Source organism: Nuphar pumila, chromosome 13, assembly GCF_984573655.1.
Source record: "Nuphar pumila chromosome 13, dmNupPumi1.hap1.1, whole genome shotgun sequence".
NCBI lineage: Eukaryota > Viridiplantae > Streptophyta > Magnoliopsida > Nymphaeales > Nymphaeaceae > Nuphar > Nuphar pumila.
Genome location: NC_143261.1, coordinates 13,831,182 through 13,851,655, shown reverse-complemented (window position 1 = coordinate 13,851,655; position 20,474 = coordinate 13,831,182). Strand labels below are relative to the sequence as shown.

The window sequence follows — 20,474 nt, the reverse complement described above, 5'->3', positions numbered from 1 at the left end:
ACTTATTAAACTATAATTAGAAACATTCACACGGAATTCACATACTTTAAGTAAAAGTATTAAATAATCATACCAGTGAAGAAGACTGCTCTAAAGGCCGAGTCACACTTGTCGACGCTTCAGGACAGAGCTCATATACCAAAATAAAAATTTAATACTCAAAAGATGATAAAATTGCAAGTCTTTGTGGTGGGCTCTAATACCAAAACTGTAACGACCCCAATCCATACCCTTTTAAAATGCGGAATATATATTTTTTTAAGAGTTGCGGAAACCTTCCCAGAGATTTGGGGTCCTCACAGTTCCACTTTCCATTGGATAGCCCAACCACCACAAACGAAGTTGCAATCATCATCCATATCAACCAACTAAAACTCTTTTATTAATGAGTAAGAAAATTTCAAAGACAAGGTTTTATTCAACTGAAAATAAAGCGACAACTGGAAAGAAGCAAGAAGAATTTAAGAAAGAACCACTCTGTCCTCTGTTGAAGCCGTCAGGCTCAAGTATGACTCACATCCATCCCCAGATGCATGCCCAACTTTACTGTTCACCATATCCTGTGAAAAACCAACAAAGTATCTGCTTCATACATTGAAAAGTTGCAGATCTTAATCAAAACAAAGGTTAGACCCGAGTCTGGCATGAAATTTCATCAACCATAACAGCTCCATATGCTAACTGCACCTCATGGGCTTGACCCGAATAGTTAATGGGACCCCCTTTTGTGTTAGCAAATCCTAAGCCAACGAGCTCTGGCAGGGGTCAGGATCGAGTCATACCCGACCCTTTGGCACCCCTAATTGTACAGCCTATTTTTTTTTTCCAATAAAAATGAGCTTCTGTCGAAATAATGGGTAGAGGTCCACCAGGTGGCACAAGCATATACATGGTCAGCAAAAGTGAGACCCTTTGGGAAGGGTCCTCATAACATTTCTCAGTAAGAAACTATGAAGATTTACACAACCAACATCACCAGCAATTTTCTTCCCTAGCTACTTTGATTGATTATTGGCCTTCTCTTTCTCTGCTGCTGCAACTGCTTTGGCTGCAGCTTTGGCATACTCTGATGGTGTCAAGATGGCACGCTTGGGGTTCAAGGCATTCCTTATCTTGAGGACCGACCATGCAGCCCCAACTGCATGTCCAGCTGCATCAAGTCCATCTCTGGTCATTTCACCCGCTTGTTCTCCATACCTGTGCAACACCAGAAAACATAGCATGTTACCCTCCAACTGTGAAGATAACTTTCTTACTCATTTCTGCCTTATTCCTACAGGTAATTGTTTATTTTTTCAGCGAAACCATCCTCGAAATCAAAGACCTAATCTAAAGCTGGCTAAGCCTGTCATACAACGGTGTAAACTCGTGGTGCACCCCTTGCCCCCAAAGAGTCACCAAGCTTGGGCTGAGCAAGAGTTTATTCCTTGCCCTCATTAATGCAATGGGCCGACACATGAGAACGAAACCCTGACCACCCGCTTAGTGGCCAAGGCCCCCTCCACTACGCCAAACCGCTTGGGTGACATAGCTTGTGATTGTTATTTCAGTGGATCTGCATAAAAGATACTGAGCTTATCAAAGGAGACAAATCCAACATACCTGTGCGTTACAAACCCTGTTGTCACGACCGACGATGTTGATAAAACATTCTTTCCAACAACTTCAACAGCATCACACACCTTACCTATTTCAAAGATTATTAAGATGTCAGGACCATCAAACTCTGTTATGACAGAGGAGCAGATGCAGAGCTACTAAAACAGCTTGATCATGAACTACTGTGGGAAGCTAGGATTACTGATCTAACACCAGAATTGACTTCAAGCATGATTTGCTATTACATTTTCAAAAAAATCCAGTCCATATCATATAGTACTGAAACTCCCACGAAGATCTGCAACAATGCAGAAATGTGTTTGTAAGATGTATTTCAAATCATCATAAGAGAAATGAGCTTGGAGAACAGAGGCAGGACTTGGAGCGATGCATGGTGACGAGAGAAGGTTGATACAAATCTTTAATATACTAAAGGGGAATATACAAACCTCAGTCACATAAGCAGTAAAGACACTCCTAAATACTTTGATCAAGTGTGACTATGATGTCTACAGGGAAGGGAAATTGATTCCATGGGCCAAACCGCCAAAGAATTCACGTAATTATACCATGCTTGTATTTCTCATGTTTTCTCTTTGTTGATGGTCAAAACTCACTTGAGACAGACGGTTTTCTCTTTTACAATTGCTTCACACTCCCAACTGAAGATGTAAAAGATTCAAAGATGCGACTTTTTTAGCAGCAAAAGAAACGCTGCAAAGGCCATAGAAAGTGTTGGGTGCAGTCTCGAAATGAAAGGGCAAAAGGAAGTAGATAGTTGGTAGGCACCAAAGCATACAATTACAACTCTAAAAATCAAACTATTAAGGGGAAAATGCACAAAGAGCGATAAGAGGCAGTATGAGACAAAAGCTTTCAAATGCTAATTACCCTACACCAACCACAAGTAAAGACCCTGCAAAAATAATAGTGAAACTAGTACTTGCACCATTGTCCAACTGATGCCAGGATTCTTACCACCGTCGGATAGATACATACAGTAACTTGACTGAATTGACTGACTAGGTCATTGAAAAACTAATCATAAATTAGCCAGCTAATTCATGAGCCCTCAGCTGCGCTGAGCATTCCAGAGAATCCAGACCTTCCAAGTTCCAACAAATACGATCTACAACAGATGCAGAGGTGACTGATAAAAAGAAGAGCAAGCAGAGATTCAAATTAATGCATATCAATCACTTTCTGTACCAACCAAAAATAAGCAAATCCGATGGATGTTGACCACATTACATGAAATGACAAAGGGACCACCAAAGAAAAAAAACAATATGCAGTTTGGTAGCTTCCACATAAAATATATGGCCCCAAGTAGTCTTAAAACACCATTCAACTTACACTGAATAAGCAAAAGAAAGCAGTAACCTGATCACGTACCAAAGCCATCAAGGGATGCAAGAAGAACCTCTCCTGGCAATAGACTGAAAAACTTCTGGCCCGCAGGTGAGTTCACTACAGGCCTGGTAAAAAAACCTGTTACCTTCACCACACCACATAAGATCCCGCCCATCACCTTCTCAGACATTTTAGTAACTTTCTTAGCCCTGCATCAAGAAGGCCACAAGTAACTCAACCACAGACTTCTTAAAACTACACATTCAAAACATATTGCTTCCACTGATTCTGAAACATTCTCTTCTTTTCCACCAATTTTTTAAGTGGGGGCGTTTGTTAGATTCCCAATTCCCACCCAAAGGAAACCTCTTTCCTTTGAAAGGGCCACTTTGGAGGAAAAGTGCTTTCCCACGTGAGAGGGATGACAGGAAAGCTGTGTTTTTCACATTATTATGTGGGTCCCACGACATATTGCACATGGACGTTTGTTTCACCCATTTTTAGGAAAGAGGCTCTGTTTTCTATGAAAGAGAGCCTCTTTCACAGGAATACAAGTTAAAATTTTGATTACCACTTCATCAAGAAGTAAAAATTATTCCAAATCATAAACATAATTGAGCAAAACAGATAAAATGAGGAAGAAAAAATCCACTTGTTACAAGCAGCCAACATAAATTCCATCACAAATAATAACCATAACACAAAACAGATACTGTGAAGCAGAACAAAACAACCAACATAAATTCCTTCGTAGAAACAAAATGGAAAGTGAAAATTCAACAGAACCCACCAAACAAAAAATCAGAATTTCTCTACCTTTTGATCCTCTTCATCGTGTGCTTATCGATCTCCGCAGGCTTAGAATTGGGATCCATCCTCTTCTTCAAGATCTCGTTCCCCTGTTTCAACCGATCCACCGTCACATCCCCACACCATAAGATCCCCCGAACCAACTGCCCCGACCCCGCCGCGATCGCCCGCGCCATTAGCCCGCTGTAGTCTTCCACATTGGGCGCCAATGTAGTCCAATACGCGGCCGCGGCCGCCGCCGCCGCCGTTGCCGCGGCTACCGGCCCCGAACCTGGAACGTTAGACGCAGACTGAACGGAGAAGCAGCTGTACTGCTGCAGGATTCCGTCCAATTCCGCCGCTGCCACCGTCCCCTGCGCCTCCGCCGTGAACGTCAACCCGTAATTGAGCACGCTCTCGGCCTCGCCGGCGCCCGGCGGGAGGCGCAGCGAGAAGAAGTAGTGCGAGGTGTCGAGCTTCACGGCGGCCTCATCCTTGGCGAGCGGCCACTGCGCCTCGTTGCCGACCCTCGCGAAGACGGCGAGGACGTTATCGGATTCGATCAGGCGGACGATGGAGAGCTCGCCGGAGGCGAGCTCGACGCTCTCCCGCTCGTCGATGAGGTGGGCGATGGCGCCGGGGATGGTGACGAGAGTCTCCTCTGTTGCTTGAGATGGGGCCGTCCGATTCGCAATCGGAGACTCATCCTCTCCATTCTCTGCAAGATCGGACGCATCCAATGGTGGGTGAATCGAAGAAGAAGAAGGCGAAGAAGGAGGAGGGGTAGCTTGGGGATCAATCGAAGAAGAAGTGGGGGAAGGAGGTGCATTCTGCTTATGAATTGGAGAAGAAGAAGAAGAAGAAGAAGAAGAAGAAGAAGAAGAAGAAGAGAGGATCTCGGAATTTCTTTCTGAGCTGGTTTCGATCTCGGGGGCATGAAGGATCGGTGGTTTCTCATCTTCTTCGCCTTCTTGGTGATTCTTCTTCCGTGAGGAAACCATCTTCTTCTGATTTGCTTCTGAGGTTTGTTTCTTCTCGTTATTCTCTGCGCCTTAACTCTCGTCTCGTCGTTGGGAGTTACAGGAAGAGGAAGGGGTACCTGTCGGGTCGATAGACGTTCCCATGCTAGCGGGGGTAGCGTTCGTCCTCGATGTGTGAGGTTGGCGATTTTTAAAATAGCGAACTCGTCATCTTAATCGGTCGAGCAGATCCGGTGATCGGGTTCAAGTACTTTACAAAATGCTCGAGACATACAAAACAGAGAAAATTTAGTCGTTTTTTTGTGTTTTATACAAAAAAATCGCTAGGTGATAGATGCTTTGTGTGAAACGAGTACTTTGTAATCGGCCAAAACATTTAGAAGGTTTAAAAATGTGGCAATATTATTGTTTAGAAGAAGATATCATGATCTTATCCCGATAATTATGTTTATATGTGCATGATATCTTTTTGATAATGGCTATTTTGTTTTTGTACATATGAGTTAATGTACTAGTTATTTTTCTTATATATATTTAATTTGTTTAGTTTTACCTAAATTTTACTCATAAAAACATGACAAAAAGAAGAAGTCAAAATTTTATGATATATATTTTCAAGGTCAATCATTTGCCTTTTATAGCATGTCCCACCGTTATGGCTTGCGTTAAAATGAAGAGCTGAGATCATATTTTTTTTTTTTACTAAGAAAGCTGGGTTAGTCAGACACCCACCAGTTATACAACTCATACCATGGGTTTTGAACATGCAACCTCCCAACACAAGGTGACGTGCACTAACAGCTCCTACCAAACAAGGAGAGCTCCGTCAATATTTTTTTTTTAATGATAAGGAACCTTGCCCGAAGCGAGGGAAAACCTCAGGTGGGGGTGCCACGACCACCCTGCCATAAGTGGCCCACCTCTGAAACTTTCTCAAGAAGTTTGTTTTTCAAGAAGCTAATTTGAACATTGCAAATAGGGATGGCAGTGGACCGGGGGAAAGCGGGGCCCCGCCTCGCCCCGTTTGGACCGGGGATAAAGGGTATGAAACGGGGATGGAGGATAAAATCCATCCCCGCCGCGGAGGCGGGGCGGGGGTGGCGGATAAAATTTTGAGGCGGGGCGGGGGTGGAAACCTTGTCCCCCGCCCCGCCCCGCCCCACTGCCATCCCTAATTGCAAATTAAAAAATGAAAGTTGTTTTTTTTTTCTTAATATGAATTTGGGAAAAGTGATAGATGTGCAACCCTTAAGAATATGTTTGATGGCTCGTCCCATGCGTCACACCCGACGAAAAAGACGTCAAGAACCCGATAGTTAACAAACATTGGCAGACGGCGTTCCGCGTGTCCGCAGCATTCTATTGATCAATGTAATTTTAGATCCACCTCCCCCTGTTACAAAATGAACAGGAACTTAGAGAACGAAAAAAAACATGATTTCCGGCAATGCTAGATGATGATAGTTAGTGCCCACCCCCCTTCTTCGGTTCCAGAAATTGCATGAGTTTGGCCGAGGAGACAAGGTTTTATTGCAATGCTGCTCTATGTCGGTCTTAGTTTTTTTGTTTCTGAAAATATTAAGGCTTTTTAAGAACACACAGAGCACGTCTTTTTTCTTTGATTCCGATTCATTTGTTAAATTTGAGAGGGTTGTGTATGTTCGCCCCCGATGATTCACTGAATCCCACGTCCGTGTTCGGGGGATCGAATGAGCGCCACGTATTCATGCACATGGGGCTCGTATTCCCGTGTATGTTGACATAACTTTGCATCGGACTCTGGTGCTGTTGCAAAGACTTAATCACCCTTACTTGCTTTTCTTGCCCTGAAATGACGGTTCGAGGAAATGACAAAAATATCCTCCATTCAAAAGTTGTGAAACGACGGGTGGGGAAAAGGACAAAAAAGTCCTCCATCCAGAAAGTTTGATGTTAACCATTTAAAGTGGAGACGTTCGCCTGCGCCATCTGCTGTAACAGTTGCTCCCATTATCAACGCAAACTTTGCCTTCGTCTCCAGTCGAGCTTTCCGCCTTGTTTTTTATCCTGTTGTACAACACACTGTCGCCTTCTCGTGCCTGCCTTGTGTTACAAAACATTCCAGTGTCTTCTCTTCATTTCTGCTGTCGTTAGGCATCATGGAAGAAAGCAATGATTCACAAACATTCCAACCAGTGCCATTAAGGCACCGTGAGTAGCTTTTCATCTCATCATGCTATCGATGAAGAAGACATGTCGTCTTGTGTGCCATTAAGGCATTGTTTGGTTATTGCAGGTAGATCTTGTTATTACGAAGGTTGGAAACTTATCGATATTTGTAAGACGCTGGGACCTGTTGACAAGAACGCTTGTTTGCAGATGCTAGGAAGGGCCTCTACCCCATCAAGTATCCTACAGTCACTCATCATATGCATTGTATCTCAAACCGCTGTATTAGTAACAGACTCTCGTTTTTGTGAGATACATTTTTGTTAGTTAATATCGATTTGTTTGCTATTATGTTCAAGTTCTTCCTTATCGATTTGTAATTTATTGTGCGATATATTTATCGACCTTTTAGATAGTATGTTTTTGTATCGTCGAGTTATAAGTTATAAATATTGAACTGCCGTATCGATTTTCAATATCTGACAAATCGCTATACATATCGTTTTGTAAGATATTATATGTTTTGTAATATGTATTTGTAAGATATTTGTACACAGACTTTGAAAACGTTTGGGTGCAGAAACACATCTTGACACGCATGGCGGGGTGATTTTCGCATGCATATCGTTGCTCTCTCAGCGACTTCTATTGAACTCGCTTTAGAGCCTCGTGGATATTATGAGAGCGTTATCGTCAACACACATGTACGACATGTTTATTTTATTTTTATGGTAAGCGACACGTCGATGCTCAGCATAAGCAAACATCAAACCGCACTTGCTTTGATACTTTCATTCATTAAATCGTTGCTTTGACTTGCGTAACCCTAGTGGTATCCGTTCTTATATGCATCCTGATTAAATCGTAGTAAACCTATGCCGCTTGCTAACAGAAATTGATATATTGCTTACAAAATATTCCACTGTCTTCTTTTATTTGTCGTTGTTGTTAGGCATTAAGGACGAAAGCAATGATGCACAAACATTCCAACCAGTTCCATCAAGGCGGCGTGAGTAGCTTCCCAGCATCATGCTATCGATGAAGAAGGCATGTCGTCTTGTGTGTTATTAAGGCTTTGTTTGGTTATTGCAGGTAGATCTTGTTCTTACGAAGGTTGGAAACTTATCGATATTTGTAAGACGCTGGGACCTGTTGACAGGAATGCTTGTTTGCAGATGCTAGGAAGGGCCTCTACCCCATCAGGTATCCTACATTCACTCATCATATGCATTGTATCTCAAACCGCTGTATTAGTAACAGACTCTCGTTTTTGTGAGATAATATCGACTTGTTTGCCATGTTGCTGCAAACACAAATTGATATATTGCTTAAAACATTATTGAGCTTATCATCAGGTTGTAATAAAGACGATGTAGCTCAATCAATAGAAAGATCTGGAGAATTGAATATCTATACTTATGACCCAACTGAAGAATTGAACATCTGCACTAACGATGCACATGAAAAGAAGGGTGAAGGCATTAGACCCACTATTGACTTGAATGTTCCAGTGGAAGAAATGCAATTCAATGATGAGGTAGACTACCATGACAGCGCACATAATAAAAGTGTATGCACCGGGAATGTACACAGAAGTACACCTGACTTCAATGTTCCAGGAGAAGAAATGCAATTCAATAATGATCCTGATTTTGATGTCAGTACACTTAATAAAACCGTAGGAACTGGGAATGTACATGGAATTGCACTTGACTATGTCCCTGTAGAAGGAATGCATTTTAATAACGAAGAAGATGCATATAAATTTTACAATGATTATGCCTTAAAAGTTGGCTTCAGTGTGAGAAGGTTTTCTTGGTCAAAAAATGCACAGGGTGTCTTGGTTAGAAAGACATATGTCTGTTCCAAGCAAGGTTGGAAGAAATCAATGGGAAATCCAACTAGGAGCACGCCAGAATCAAGATGTGGATGTCAGGCGAGATTGGTTTTGAGAAGACATCCGAATGGGAAATTTATCGTGCGTACTTTAATCAGTGATCATAATCATGATTTATCTGCATCATTTATGACTCCTATGCTAAGGTCACATCGTAAAGTAACTGTAGCTCATGCTGCAATGGCTGAAATAGCCGATAGCGCCGGCATTGCACCAAGGAAGACATACAATTTGTTTACCCGCATAGATGGTGGTCGCGAAAATGTGTCATTCACACCTTTGGATCTTAGAAACCACTTGAGCAGGAAGAGGACAGATAACATGAAGAACGAAAAAATATGTTGTTTGGTTCGTTACTTACAGAATAAATCAAGCAATGAACATGGTTTCTTTAGTGCAATACAAGTGGACGCAGATGGATATGCCGTGAATATGTTTTGGTCAGATTCAAGGTCTAGATTAGATTATGAATGCTTCAATGATGTGCTTGTGTTTGATACTACAGTAAAGATTAACACTGAACAGTGGCCATTTGCGCAGTTTGTGGGAGTGAACCATCACGCACAGAGTTGTATATTAGGCGGTGCTTTTGTGTATGACCAGACCAAGGAAACCTTTGAGTGGTTGTTCAGAGTATTTACACAGGCAATGAACGGGAAGCATCCTGAAACTGTACTTACAGATGGTGATCACGCAATTGCGGCTACAGTGCTTCATGTGTGGCCAGATGCACATCATCGCTTGTGTTTGTGGCATATCTTTCCAAATGCAGCAAAGAACATAGGACACATATTTAATCAGAATACAGAGTTTGACAAACATTTTACAAGGTGTGTACTTCATAGCGTAGACGAGGTCACCTTTAAGTCAGATTGGGACAAAATGATTAAGACATACGACCTTGCTGACTGTCTGTGGTTACAAAATTTATATGCAGAAAAAGAGAAGTGGGCATTCGCATATGGAAGACAATACTTTTGTGCAGGTATGATAAGCACACAAAGAGCCGAATCTATGCATGCCATGCTGAAGAAAACCCTGTATTCATGTTTAACAATGTTTCGTTTCATGGAACAATATGAATTATTTGTAGACGGTCTAAGACAGAATGAGCTTAAAAAGACGTGAAATGCTTCAATACACGACCTCTAACTTTTGGCATGAAAATATTGATGCGACCTGCAGCTCTGTATACACTAACTATATTTGAATGGATCAAGAAAGAGGTGTTGCATGTCATGAATTGCAAAATAGAAGAACTGGTGCAAACCGAGAATATGCACAAATACCATATTTTTTGTCAGGGCGAAAAGCATCAGGAAATGCAAGAAGCGCATGTCACGTACAATGTCGACAACGGAAGGGTAGAATGTTCGTGCAAAATGTATGAATTCAAAGGTATCTTATGCTGTCATGCATTAAAGGCACTCAATCAAGAGAAGATACAAGAAATATCTGAGTCTTACGTAATGCGAAGATGGACGAGACGCGCGAAGATTGAAATGCTCGTTATGGACAATGCGAGTAAATCTGGTGTTGACGAGAAGTGCCACATAGCCTCCCGTTACCAACAACTGTGTAGGTCATTCATGCATGTTGTTGATTTGTCATCGAGAAGCGAAGAAGGCTATGCATGTGTGAGAAAAGCTGCAACAGAGTTACTTGAAAACGTGGAGTTAATTCACATTAAGTCTGTTGCAGCGAATGAATACCAGCCGAAGATAATGGGATCAAACAACTTAGGTCAAAATCATGTCTCGCTTGACACTCCCGAGAAGTTGCGCCGAAGCGTAAACATTATCTTCAACAAGTCAGTAGTGAACGTTGTTGATTATGATGGACATATTCATGAAGCGCAGGGTATCAAAAGAAAACCTGCCTCTGATCGCAGTCGTCGGAGGGCAAAGGGTGCACTAGAATTGGTTGGCAAGAAAAGGACAAAGAAACAACCAACCTGTAATAAAAAACAACAAAGCCCTTTGAATAAACAGGTATGTAAAACATTATATTGCTTCCCATTGCGTGAAGCTTGTCAAATAGCTAACTCGTGTAATGTCCATCATGCAGCAATACCCTGCAGAAGTACCGGCAAACGTTCAAACCTACATTCCTCCCGACCAGATTTTCGGCAACGATCGCTACAGTTTTACAAGGCTTTTGGTATGTAATCGATGTTGCGAGGAGGTGTGCGTTTCTTGTGAAACTTAATTCAGTGTCTAATATTTTCTCTTTCATGACAGGCTATGATGCAGTCGACAGATAGGTTTGGGACACAGGAATCTCGTGTGGGCTATTAACTTAGTTGTCATGCCTCTTTGCATGACCCGATCTCCACAATGCCGGATTTTTTTAGAGTTTATAGTCGTTTGTCATTGACGACTTGCGGTTCGTGGTTGAATTTGTTCAAATCGATAGATAGTGGGTTTTTGCTTCTGCAGGAAGGCGAATGATGACATCACTGTATGGCGATTTGTGGTTATCGTTGAATAGCGATATGTGGCATCGCAGCGTAGAACGTTGTTGATTATTGTTGGACTGTCTATCTTAGCGTGATGCGAAGGATTGTTCAAGTGTGCTGCGATGTGTGGCATCGCAGCGTAGGACTGTCAATCACTGTGCTGCGATGCCACAGATCACTATTCAACGATAACCACAAATCGCCATACACCTCCAGTCAACTTCTTCTCCAGCAAATCTTTCGCGTTCCCGACACCTCCACTTGCCTTTTGAAATCATTATTGTTATCTTGTGAAAAGTTGTATCCATATATTATAAATAAAAGGCTACTCAATGTGTATTTTCCAACGGATACCCATAAATGTTTGAGTTGTCGTACAGTATTCATTGATCATGTTGGTTGAGCAGTACATCTTTTAGGTCATAAATAGTCGCACAAGCACTGGAAGATGTGTTTGTCTTCTACTTCATGAACCAGCAACAACCAAACCGACGGTTCCTTCATAAACCTGGAGATCCGCCCTCGAACATAGAAAATTGTAGTCGGTGAGGCAGACGAAGACAACTACACGACCAACAATGGCGAATCATGGGTATATTGTCTACACATAGTCTACATGTTCAGCAAAATCCGTCTCTTTCATGCGTTTTTTGCGATTTGTTTTTGTGTACTATATAATGTAATTTAAATATCGGTCGTTGCAATGTCCGCATTCATTTCAGTCGAACATCCACCGACGAAGTTGGGCAAAAACTTAGTCAATCACTCCTGGAGGACATCAACCGAATGCGCAGTGAATTCGCACAATGCAACATGATCAGTAATTTTGTTAGTATGAAACTAGTAGTAGTTGTCTATAAACGTAAGTCATGTGTACGTATGATCAATACAACACCATATTTGTTGCAAACAGACTATATCCGATTTCTTAAATTATATTAAAAGCAACGCACCAAGCCAGACTGTGAGCGTCGTCAGCCCATATTTCATGGTATATCGGTTGTATTTTATGTTGCTTTTCATTATTGATTTAGTCCAATTGATTCGTATGTTAACGTTGGTGTTAGCAATGTTTCTTTCGGTTTGCAGACTATATTACGCCGTTTGCCATACTCCAGTGGATTTCAAGACGGCAAACTTTATTGGGTTAACGGTAATCACTGCAGAGACCTTATGACGAGTGAAAAGGTAAGCAAACAAACCTACAGTGCAATATTACAGCGTGACAGCGGTAACAACATTTTTTCGATCTATTTGCAGATACTGATTCCTACACTCTGGCAGTCTGAAAAGCATTGAGTCTTATACGTGATGGATTTACGTGAAAAACAATTATGGTGTTACAATTCGTTGGAAGTTGACAGTGGTTTACGGCTAGACATTTCCCATCTCGTAAGATTCCATCTATATGAGTATCGTGTAGTGTACTGGGGTCATGAATTTACTTTCGGTCGCATTATTCTCAGATCGGTTTCCTCATAGCCATTTTGGGAGTCGATGTCAGCGAGTGGATCTATCGCACGACATACCATGCTCCTTTACAAGATAATGGCGTTGATTGCGGCGTATTTGTAATGAAGTACATTGAAGCGATATACAATGGTGCAGAACCCTGTTTCGACACTGTATGCCATTCCTTGGTCTCTGTTATTGGGAATTAAGGGCATGTCTATTGCTTCTAGTTTACAATCTGTTTTTGCAGGTTGATATACCCGGATTCCGCAAAGAACTCTGCAAAAAGTTGACGTCCTTTCTAATTTCGGAGGAGAAACTGACGGAGGCGAGGATCTAAAAGGCTTGTAATTGATAAAAGATGTGCGCTCAACCCGCGTGATTGACAGTCGCAGGGTGAGACTGCGATGTGTGCAATGAACAAAGACTTCTAATGTTCGAAATGATAATATTCAACATCGCTATGAAATGTTGTATGCTTAAACATCGCTTTAATGTTGCGTTCGTATTTTACGAATAGTACAAAGCGATACGCTTGGTGGTCTAACGTCAAACTACACTGCTACGACCATGAAAACCTGTGCCAGCATTTGAAAATTGCTTGAATTTTAAACGACGGTTTCTTCAATTATGATCTTACAGACCTATGAAAAAGGTATAGACGGATACGACAACTGCGTCGAAGCCGCCTATGCACTCGATTCAAGAATAAGTCGTTTATGCACGAATTGTCGATTATGTCGGTTCCTTATTCGCAAAGCAAAGTGGAACTGTGTGTTGTGTCATTCAAATATTAATGAAATGTCCTATCACCCTCTGTCAGTTTTCGAGTATATACGTCAGTTTCATTAAACAAAAAGCAAATCTTAAATAAAAAAGCACTCCGCATTAATGAAAACAATGTCATGCCAGAGGGCTATTTTGAATCGTAGTCAATGCGATTGGACCGAATCTTTGGGTCTCAAATAAATCCACAAGTACGTCTCAAGAAATCGCCTTAGGTGTACATTACCGTCGGTTCATCAATACAGCGATTTCTAAGAACAAACCTTTCTTATTGATAAGTTCACGTAATGCGATATTTAGAAATATCTTTCGCCGTACAGTATTCTTCATTGCTTAAGAACAACTTTACCAGCATTGGTTATGCGTATACAACACAAAACTATTTCTGAATACAATTTACTTTTCATAGAACACCCGTCACCGGAACGAGATGAACACCCGTCACCGGAACGACAAATCCGCTTAGACCTCGCTAGGGAGAGAAAGAGGACTTGGTGGAGCTTCTGCTGGCCACCCTCAGCGCGACTGCACTGACTGGGTTGCTATCGAGGAGGACGGCGAGAACGGTGATGGAGGGGCTCATTAGGTTGTACAGACAGAGCAATCGATAGGTTTCACTTTATACTATTCTGTCTGCCGTTCGTTTTAAACTCAATCAATTTTTCGCATATTTCGTCGCGTATTACCGGCATATGTTCCTGCAACAAAACAGGTAATGTGAAACCAATATATAACAGGAATACCCAATAACATCGGATACGAAGCTCATACAGCGTGGAAACAAGGTTCTTCTCCATTGTATATTGCTTCAATATGCTTCATTACGAATATGCCACAATCGACCCCATTACTTTGTAACGGAGCATCGTCAGCACAGAGCAACATTCACTCACCAATGTCGACACCCATTTGCCTGTTAAGGAATCCCGCCTGTGAAAAAGAGATAATATATTACAGTCCGATCCACCTCGAATAGCTACTTCACCTTTGGGTACAAGCTTACCAAATGCATAGCATCGCGTTCTACGCCACTGTGGCAGTCCAATGAGTTGTAGCACCATAGTTGTTTTAGCTGAAAATTCATCTCGTATAGGACCCAATGGTCTGGATGTTGCCAGAGTGTAGGAAGTAAAATCTGCGAATCGATAAAATCATTTTTTGTTCCAGAGACTTATCGTGATGGGGATGTTACGAATAAACCTTGGATAAGAGGTTTGTTCACTTACCTTTCCAAATTTCGAAATGTCTACGCACTCATCATCGTTGTTCCAACAAGGTAGTGCATCTTCGAATCCTATGTCGTATGGCTTTCGCCGGACGTACATCTGTTGCACGAAATAGCAAGGTTTAACCACCAAGAAACGTGAGTACGTCATGAAAGCAAACAGAACAACAGCGGCCCAGACATACCATGAAATACGGGCTGATGATGCGTACTGTATTGCTCGTTGGGTTGCTCTGAATGTAATTGACAAAATCATACATTGTCTGGTTGCACAAAGTTACGAACTTCAGAACATGCAAACCGATGACCTAAAAATTGATAGTGGAAAATACTTACAAAATTACTGATAGTGTTCCCATCTGCAAATTCATCTTGCATCTGCTCGATGTCATCTACGAACTCGTCAGGGCGTTGCCGCCCACCCGAGACTGTGGATGTTGCACTGAGTGCACCATGAGCGTGGTATTCAGGATTGGACATTGAAATTATTGTCTACAGTAAACAACACTAGTCCAAATACGACATGAAAAGGCAAATGTTCACTAAACCGCTCAGGCGTTTTAAAAAATATACCTCTTAAGCGCTAGTCCTGGTACTGTGGATGTGGTTGTCTTCTTGTTCAGGGACGTGCGTGGCCGTTTTGCTCCCATCGTCCACTCCATTGGCGCCGTGCCTGGTCGTTTAGCTCCCATCCTCCTATCCGTTTGCTCCGTGCCTGGTCGTTTTTCTCCCCTCGTCCACTCCTCTGGCGCCGTGCCTGGTCGTTTTGCTACCATCGTCCTCTCCGTTGCCGCCGTGCCCGGTCGTAGTGCTCCCATCGTCTTTGGCGTCGTGCTGGGTCGTATTGCTCCACTCGTCCTCTTCTTGTCCGCCATGCCTGGTCGTACTGCTCCGATTGTCCCCTTCTTCGGCGCCATGCCTGAACGGAGATATCGATGGCACCTTTGCAACGCAGATACTGAAACGCCGTCCTCACCTACAAAGGTAAAGTCCTTTAACGTGCAACCATTTTTTGAAAACAGCCCGCTAATTAATTGATTGCGTTTAAAAAAAATATAAATACGGCTTTTCGCATGCCGCCTTTTTTTGATAACCGCCGCCAAATTAAATGCTTGCGTTCGAAGTATTCAAAAATACATTTTTCCATGCCGCTCATTAAGTTTTAAATATTCAAAAATACGTTTTCCACGTGTGATTTGACATTCGAACAATACCCACAAATCACTATTCTGCGATGCCACAGATCGCTCTCCGACTCAAAGCACGAAGTATCCAGCGATGGCAACAAATCCTTTCCTTATCTATTGATTATTTAACACAAATACCTTTTCATGATTATCGTATATGGATACAAACATTTGTGCCGTCAGAACTCGTTAAATTATTGTTCATGGCTTAGATCGCCAATACTTTGTGCGCTATTCTTTCGAGGCGAAGACAAATACAACGATTGCTAAACAGAAATGCTATATCTTAGCGATGCCAAAGAGGTTAGGCAATGCCACGATTTCTGAAGAAACATCTATTTTCGTTTAAAGTTTATTTATTACCGAGACCCAAAGTCGGAAAGATGTAATAATAAAGAATTAAACAGTAAAAGAATTTCACGTTATCGCAACTCATTATACAATTACAACAAATGTATAACGTGATAAAAATGAAAATCTAGGATTTATTCTGAGTCACTGGACGAATCTGATGAAATTTCATAGACTTGTCTCTCACTTTTTATTGGTGGACTGTCTATCCTGGGTGGCCTCTTCGTTGCGAAACCTTGCATAAGAAGACTGGTCATCATGTCCACCACTGCATTCAATTGAATGCCCATAGTGCTTACTTCTGTCCTTAATTTCTTATTCTCCCTCTCAATAAGTTCGAACCTTGCGGCAGAGACAGTCTTCTCTTTTGGAGCAAGTGTTCGGTCTTCCTCGTGATTTGTTACTGATGGACTAGTCGTATTAACCAGAGCGAGATGACGTTTTGGTTGTAGAGGCTGGGCTACAACATGAGAAGGGACAGTTGGGAGGCATGGGTTGACAATTTTCTCAATCTTCCGATTTCGCCGTATTGGTTCCCAATAGCTTTCAAAATTGTCGTCCTTCATGATCATACGGTACGGCAGGGAAACCACCTGAGTTCCAATTTAATAATTCGTCCTTGTAGCGATCGCTCCAATTCACGTGCCTGCCCCCACCAATATTCATCTTCCTTCTCACCTCCAAAGGCTTATTTGGGATAGACTGCCCCAAGCCAGATTGTAGGAGAACTCGACTACCTTGGTGCAACTCGGCTTCAAAATTGCAGAATAGCCACAAATCGCGGTCAGACAATCTGGCAGCCTCTGCAACAACGTCTTCATCATCGCCTCCATCTCCATAAGGTCTCCATAAAACCTGTACATTGGTAATTCTTTTTAATAACGAATGACAAATATATTAAAATTTATTTACGCATGATATGACAACAACGATATGCACTACGAAAGACAATCCTGCAGCGATGTATACTTAAGAATGCTGAACATTACAACGATTTATAATACTCAATGGTAAATGCTGAGGCGATTGTAAACAATTTTAGAACGTTTACCTCGTTTAATTGCAACCCATCTAAAATGGACTTAGCATTATAAACTGCGACGTTTATTCTGGCCCAGCGACCGATCTTTGGAAAACCACAAATCGGAGGGCCACACCGTGGACGCAATGGGATAATATGTTCCAACGCCCAGGCCTAACAAAAAAATATTATTAGCAACGCCACAGACTGCAATGAGATTTGTCTATAAATACTAAGTATGTAATCAACAAATACCTGAACAAATGGCCAAAATCCGCCAACTGTTTTCGTACCATTACTCGCACGGTGGAGTTGACTGTACAAGTGTGCGAGCATAGCGGCACCCCAGGCATAGTTGTCGACTTCGTCTAAGTCTGCCAGGTACTGCAGCCACATGGAACTTATTCTCGAATCAGAACAATCGGAAAATAATGTAAGAGCAAAAAAATATAGAAGGAAGCCGCGCAACTCTTGGTCAGCTGTTTCAGATGCACAAGTAGCGAAGTGGCCTTCCCATTTATTACGAAAAACTGAGACCTTCATTGATGTGGAATTGCTTCCACCAGAAATACATTGACTCCATTCGTCCATCGACATTCCTAGAAGGGCAGTGCAGTTTTCCCTTGCGTTATAGTTTGAATGCCGTAATAGGACAGCACTGCCATCGCACTTAAGGCCAGTGATCCTCGCCACATCTTCTAGAGTCATGGTGATCTCAAAAGAATCAAACTGGAACGTGTTAGTCTTATCATTTCACTTATTTACCAGGTGAGTCATGGTATTCCAACAAGTTTCAAAATATTGCTGGTCCAAAAGGCCACCGAAGTGCATATTTCGTAGTCGGTCCTTCTGATATGCACTCAGTTGACCATATAAAGACAGAACTACATGCCATTGACAGCGACCTCCGAGCTTTTCACCTGGTGCTCTACTTCTCCTGTGACCTCCCTGTAACACAAAATAACATATTATTCCTACAAATTATAAATTACTTCCATTTGTACTTATAAATACTATTCTACTAACCGCTATAAATAATATCGGTTGCAGACATACTATCGCAGTAATCGCTATAAATATCAATACCTAACACAATAATCGCTATACCAAAATCGCTAAACATATTATTAAATCTTCGTAGACAGGACGAATATATTTACCTTGGTCGCTATTTTCTGTTGTTCTCCCTCCAACCTGGGACTTTCTGGTGGGTCCACTGCCTCCAACTGCCTTTCAATCTCCATCTCTACCGGCTCCACCGTCGCATGCCTTTCTCTCGCCTTCCTTTCTCTCACCTTCCTTTTCTCATCCTCCTCCTGCTTCCTTTCTCTGTCCCTATTCTCCTCCTCCTCCTTCTGCTTCCTTTCTCTCTCCTTTTCCGCCTGCTCCTTCTGATTCCTTTCTCTCTCGTGTTTCTCCTCCTCCTTCTCCTTCCTTTCTCTCTCCCTTTTCTCCTCCTCCTCCTTCTCCTTCCTTTCTCTCTCCCTTTTCTCCTCCTCCTCCTTCTGCTTCCTTTCTCTCTGCCTTTTCTCCTCCTCCTTCTCCTTCCTTTCTCTCTCCCTTTTCTCCTCCTCCTCCTTCTGCTTCCTTTCTCTCTCGTGTTTCTCCTCCTCCTTCTGCTTCCTTTCTCTCTGCCTTTTCTCCTCCTCCTTCTCCTTCCTTTCTCTCTCCCTTTTCTCCTCCTCCTCCTTCTGCTTCCTTTCTCTCTGCCTTTTCTCCTCCTCCTTCCTTTCTCTCTCCCTTTTCTCCTCCTGCATCCTTTCTCTCTCCTTTTTCGCATCCTCCTCCTTCTCCTTCCTTTCCCTCTCCTTTATCTCCTCCTCCTTCTGCTTCCTTTGTCTCTCCCTTTTCGCCTCTTCCTTCTGCTTCTTCCTTTCCCTTTCCTTTTCTTCCTCCTCCTTCTCCTTCAGCCGCCTTTCTTTCTCTTCGATTTCTTGTTTCCTTCTTTGCCGCAGTTCTTCCACCTGCTTCTTCATTTCCCTTTCCTTTTCTTCCTCCTTCTCCTTCCGCCGTCTTTCTTTCTCTTGCAGTTGTTGTTTCCTTCTTTCCTGCAATTCTTCCTCCTGCTTCTTCCTTTCTCTTTCCTTCTCTACCTCCTCCTCCTTCTCCTTCCGTTGCCTTTCCTTCTTTTCCTCATTCTCCTTCTGCTGCCTTTGCATTTCCTTAGCTTCCTCGAACTCCAACTCCCTCCTTCGCCTTTCCTTTTCTTCCTCAAACTGAGGAATATTCTGTTCCTTCTCTTCCTCCTCCTTATTCATTTGCCTTCGCCTCTCCTCCGCCTCCTTCAGTAGCCTTGCCTTGTGTCGCATTGCTCTACTCTCCAAGTTTCTCCTATGAGCCTCCGCCAGCATATTGCTAACATCCCTTTCCCACTCCTCCGCCTTCTTCTTCCTCTTTTCCATCTGCTGTGCGTTAATCCTCCGCCTTCTATTTATATTCTCATCAATATTTCTGGCCTTTGCCTTCTCTTCGTCATCCTTGTTCTGCATCTTTCGTTCTTCAGAGTTCTTCCTTTGGTCCGCAGCCTCGATATCTAATGGATAATCCTCCGCATAATACGATTCCAAGGCTTTTTCCCTGTCTTCATCGTTCTCAATCTTAAGTATATTTTGGTATCTTTCAAAAACTTTAGATAGATGGGACTGGCGGATCACTTCTCTAATAGACAACCCATAGAACGACGGGGTATCTCTAATCTGATGAGGCGTAGACATTGCTAACCTGCACAACACTACACGATCATCATCATTAGAAATCGTTGGAATATTTGGGTTCATAATACAAATCCTTGTATAAGAACCAATCTTCAGATTGAAGAAAGAAAACTTACACGAAACTCACCGAAACGATGGGAATTTGGATATTCCAACTGTAGAGTAAGCAACAGTAACAACTAATACGCAACAGAAGGTGGCAACGATGCTGCGATTGCGCGTAAGACGGAAACAGATGCTCTGGTAAAAAGGAAAGGATGCTCCGGCAACTCGAGATGAAAGCAAAGAATCTCCGGTAGAGTGCTTAGAGCGAGAAAGGATTTTTTTGAACTATTTGTATCATACAACATAACGCTTGCTACATACGCAAACTCTGCGGAACGTTTTCCCGCGATATCGATGGAGGGCAATTTTTTCATTTTCACGAACCGACGATTCAGTTTTCTAGAAGGAGGGCATTTATGTTCGTCCGAGGAAGAGGAACCAACGATTCAGTTTTCTAGAAGGAGGGCAT

At 42.4% G+C, this 20,474-nt stretch overlaps 1 protein-coding gene across 1 annotated transcript; it reads right to left on the bottom strand.

The window, feature by feature from the left end:
* Positions 1-461: 461 nt before the first annotated feature.
* On the bottom strand, positions 462-20,150 carry LOC149817835 (senescence/dehydration-associated protein At4g35985, chloroplastic-like). The gene is made up of 8 exons (XM_089986096.1): positions 20,088-20,150; positions 19,215-19,967; positions 5,599-5,623; positions 3,769-4,571; positions 2,995-3,161; positions 1,603-1,687; positions 1,000-1,197; positions 462-582 (listed from the first exon to the last, which is right to left on the bottom strand). Exons 2-8 carry the CDS (start codon positions 19,958-19,960, stop codon positions 462-464), a joined length of 2,145 nt encoding a protein of 714 aa, XP_089842222.1. The 5' UTR covers positions 19,961-19,967; positions 20,088-20,150.
* Between the last annotated feature and the right edge of the window lie 324 nt (positions 20,151-20,474).

What these genes read in the sequence shown, in the direction of transcription:
- LOC149817835 (XM_089986096.1), bottom strand. Translation starts at nt 19,960, where the DNA reads ATGTCTACGCCTCATCAGATTAGAGATACCCCGTCGTTCTATGGGTTG. An exon ending in AAGGAAAGGGAAATGAAGAA is followed by an intron (nt 5,624 to 19,214) that starts GCAGGTGGAAGA and finishes CACTTATGGCAG; the next exon opens with GGTGGTCGTGGCACCCCCAC. An exon ending in TGCATCCCTTGATGGCTTTG is followed by an intron (nt 1,688 to 2,994) that starts GTACGTGATCAG and finishes TCTTTGAAATAG; the next exon opens with GTAAGGTGTGTGATGCTGTT.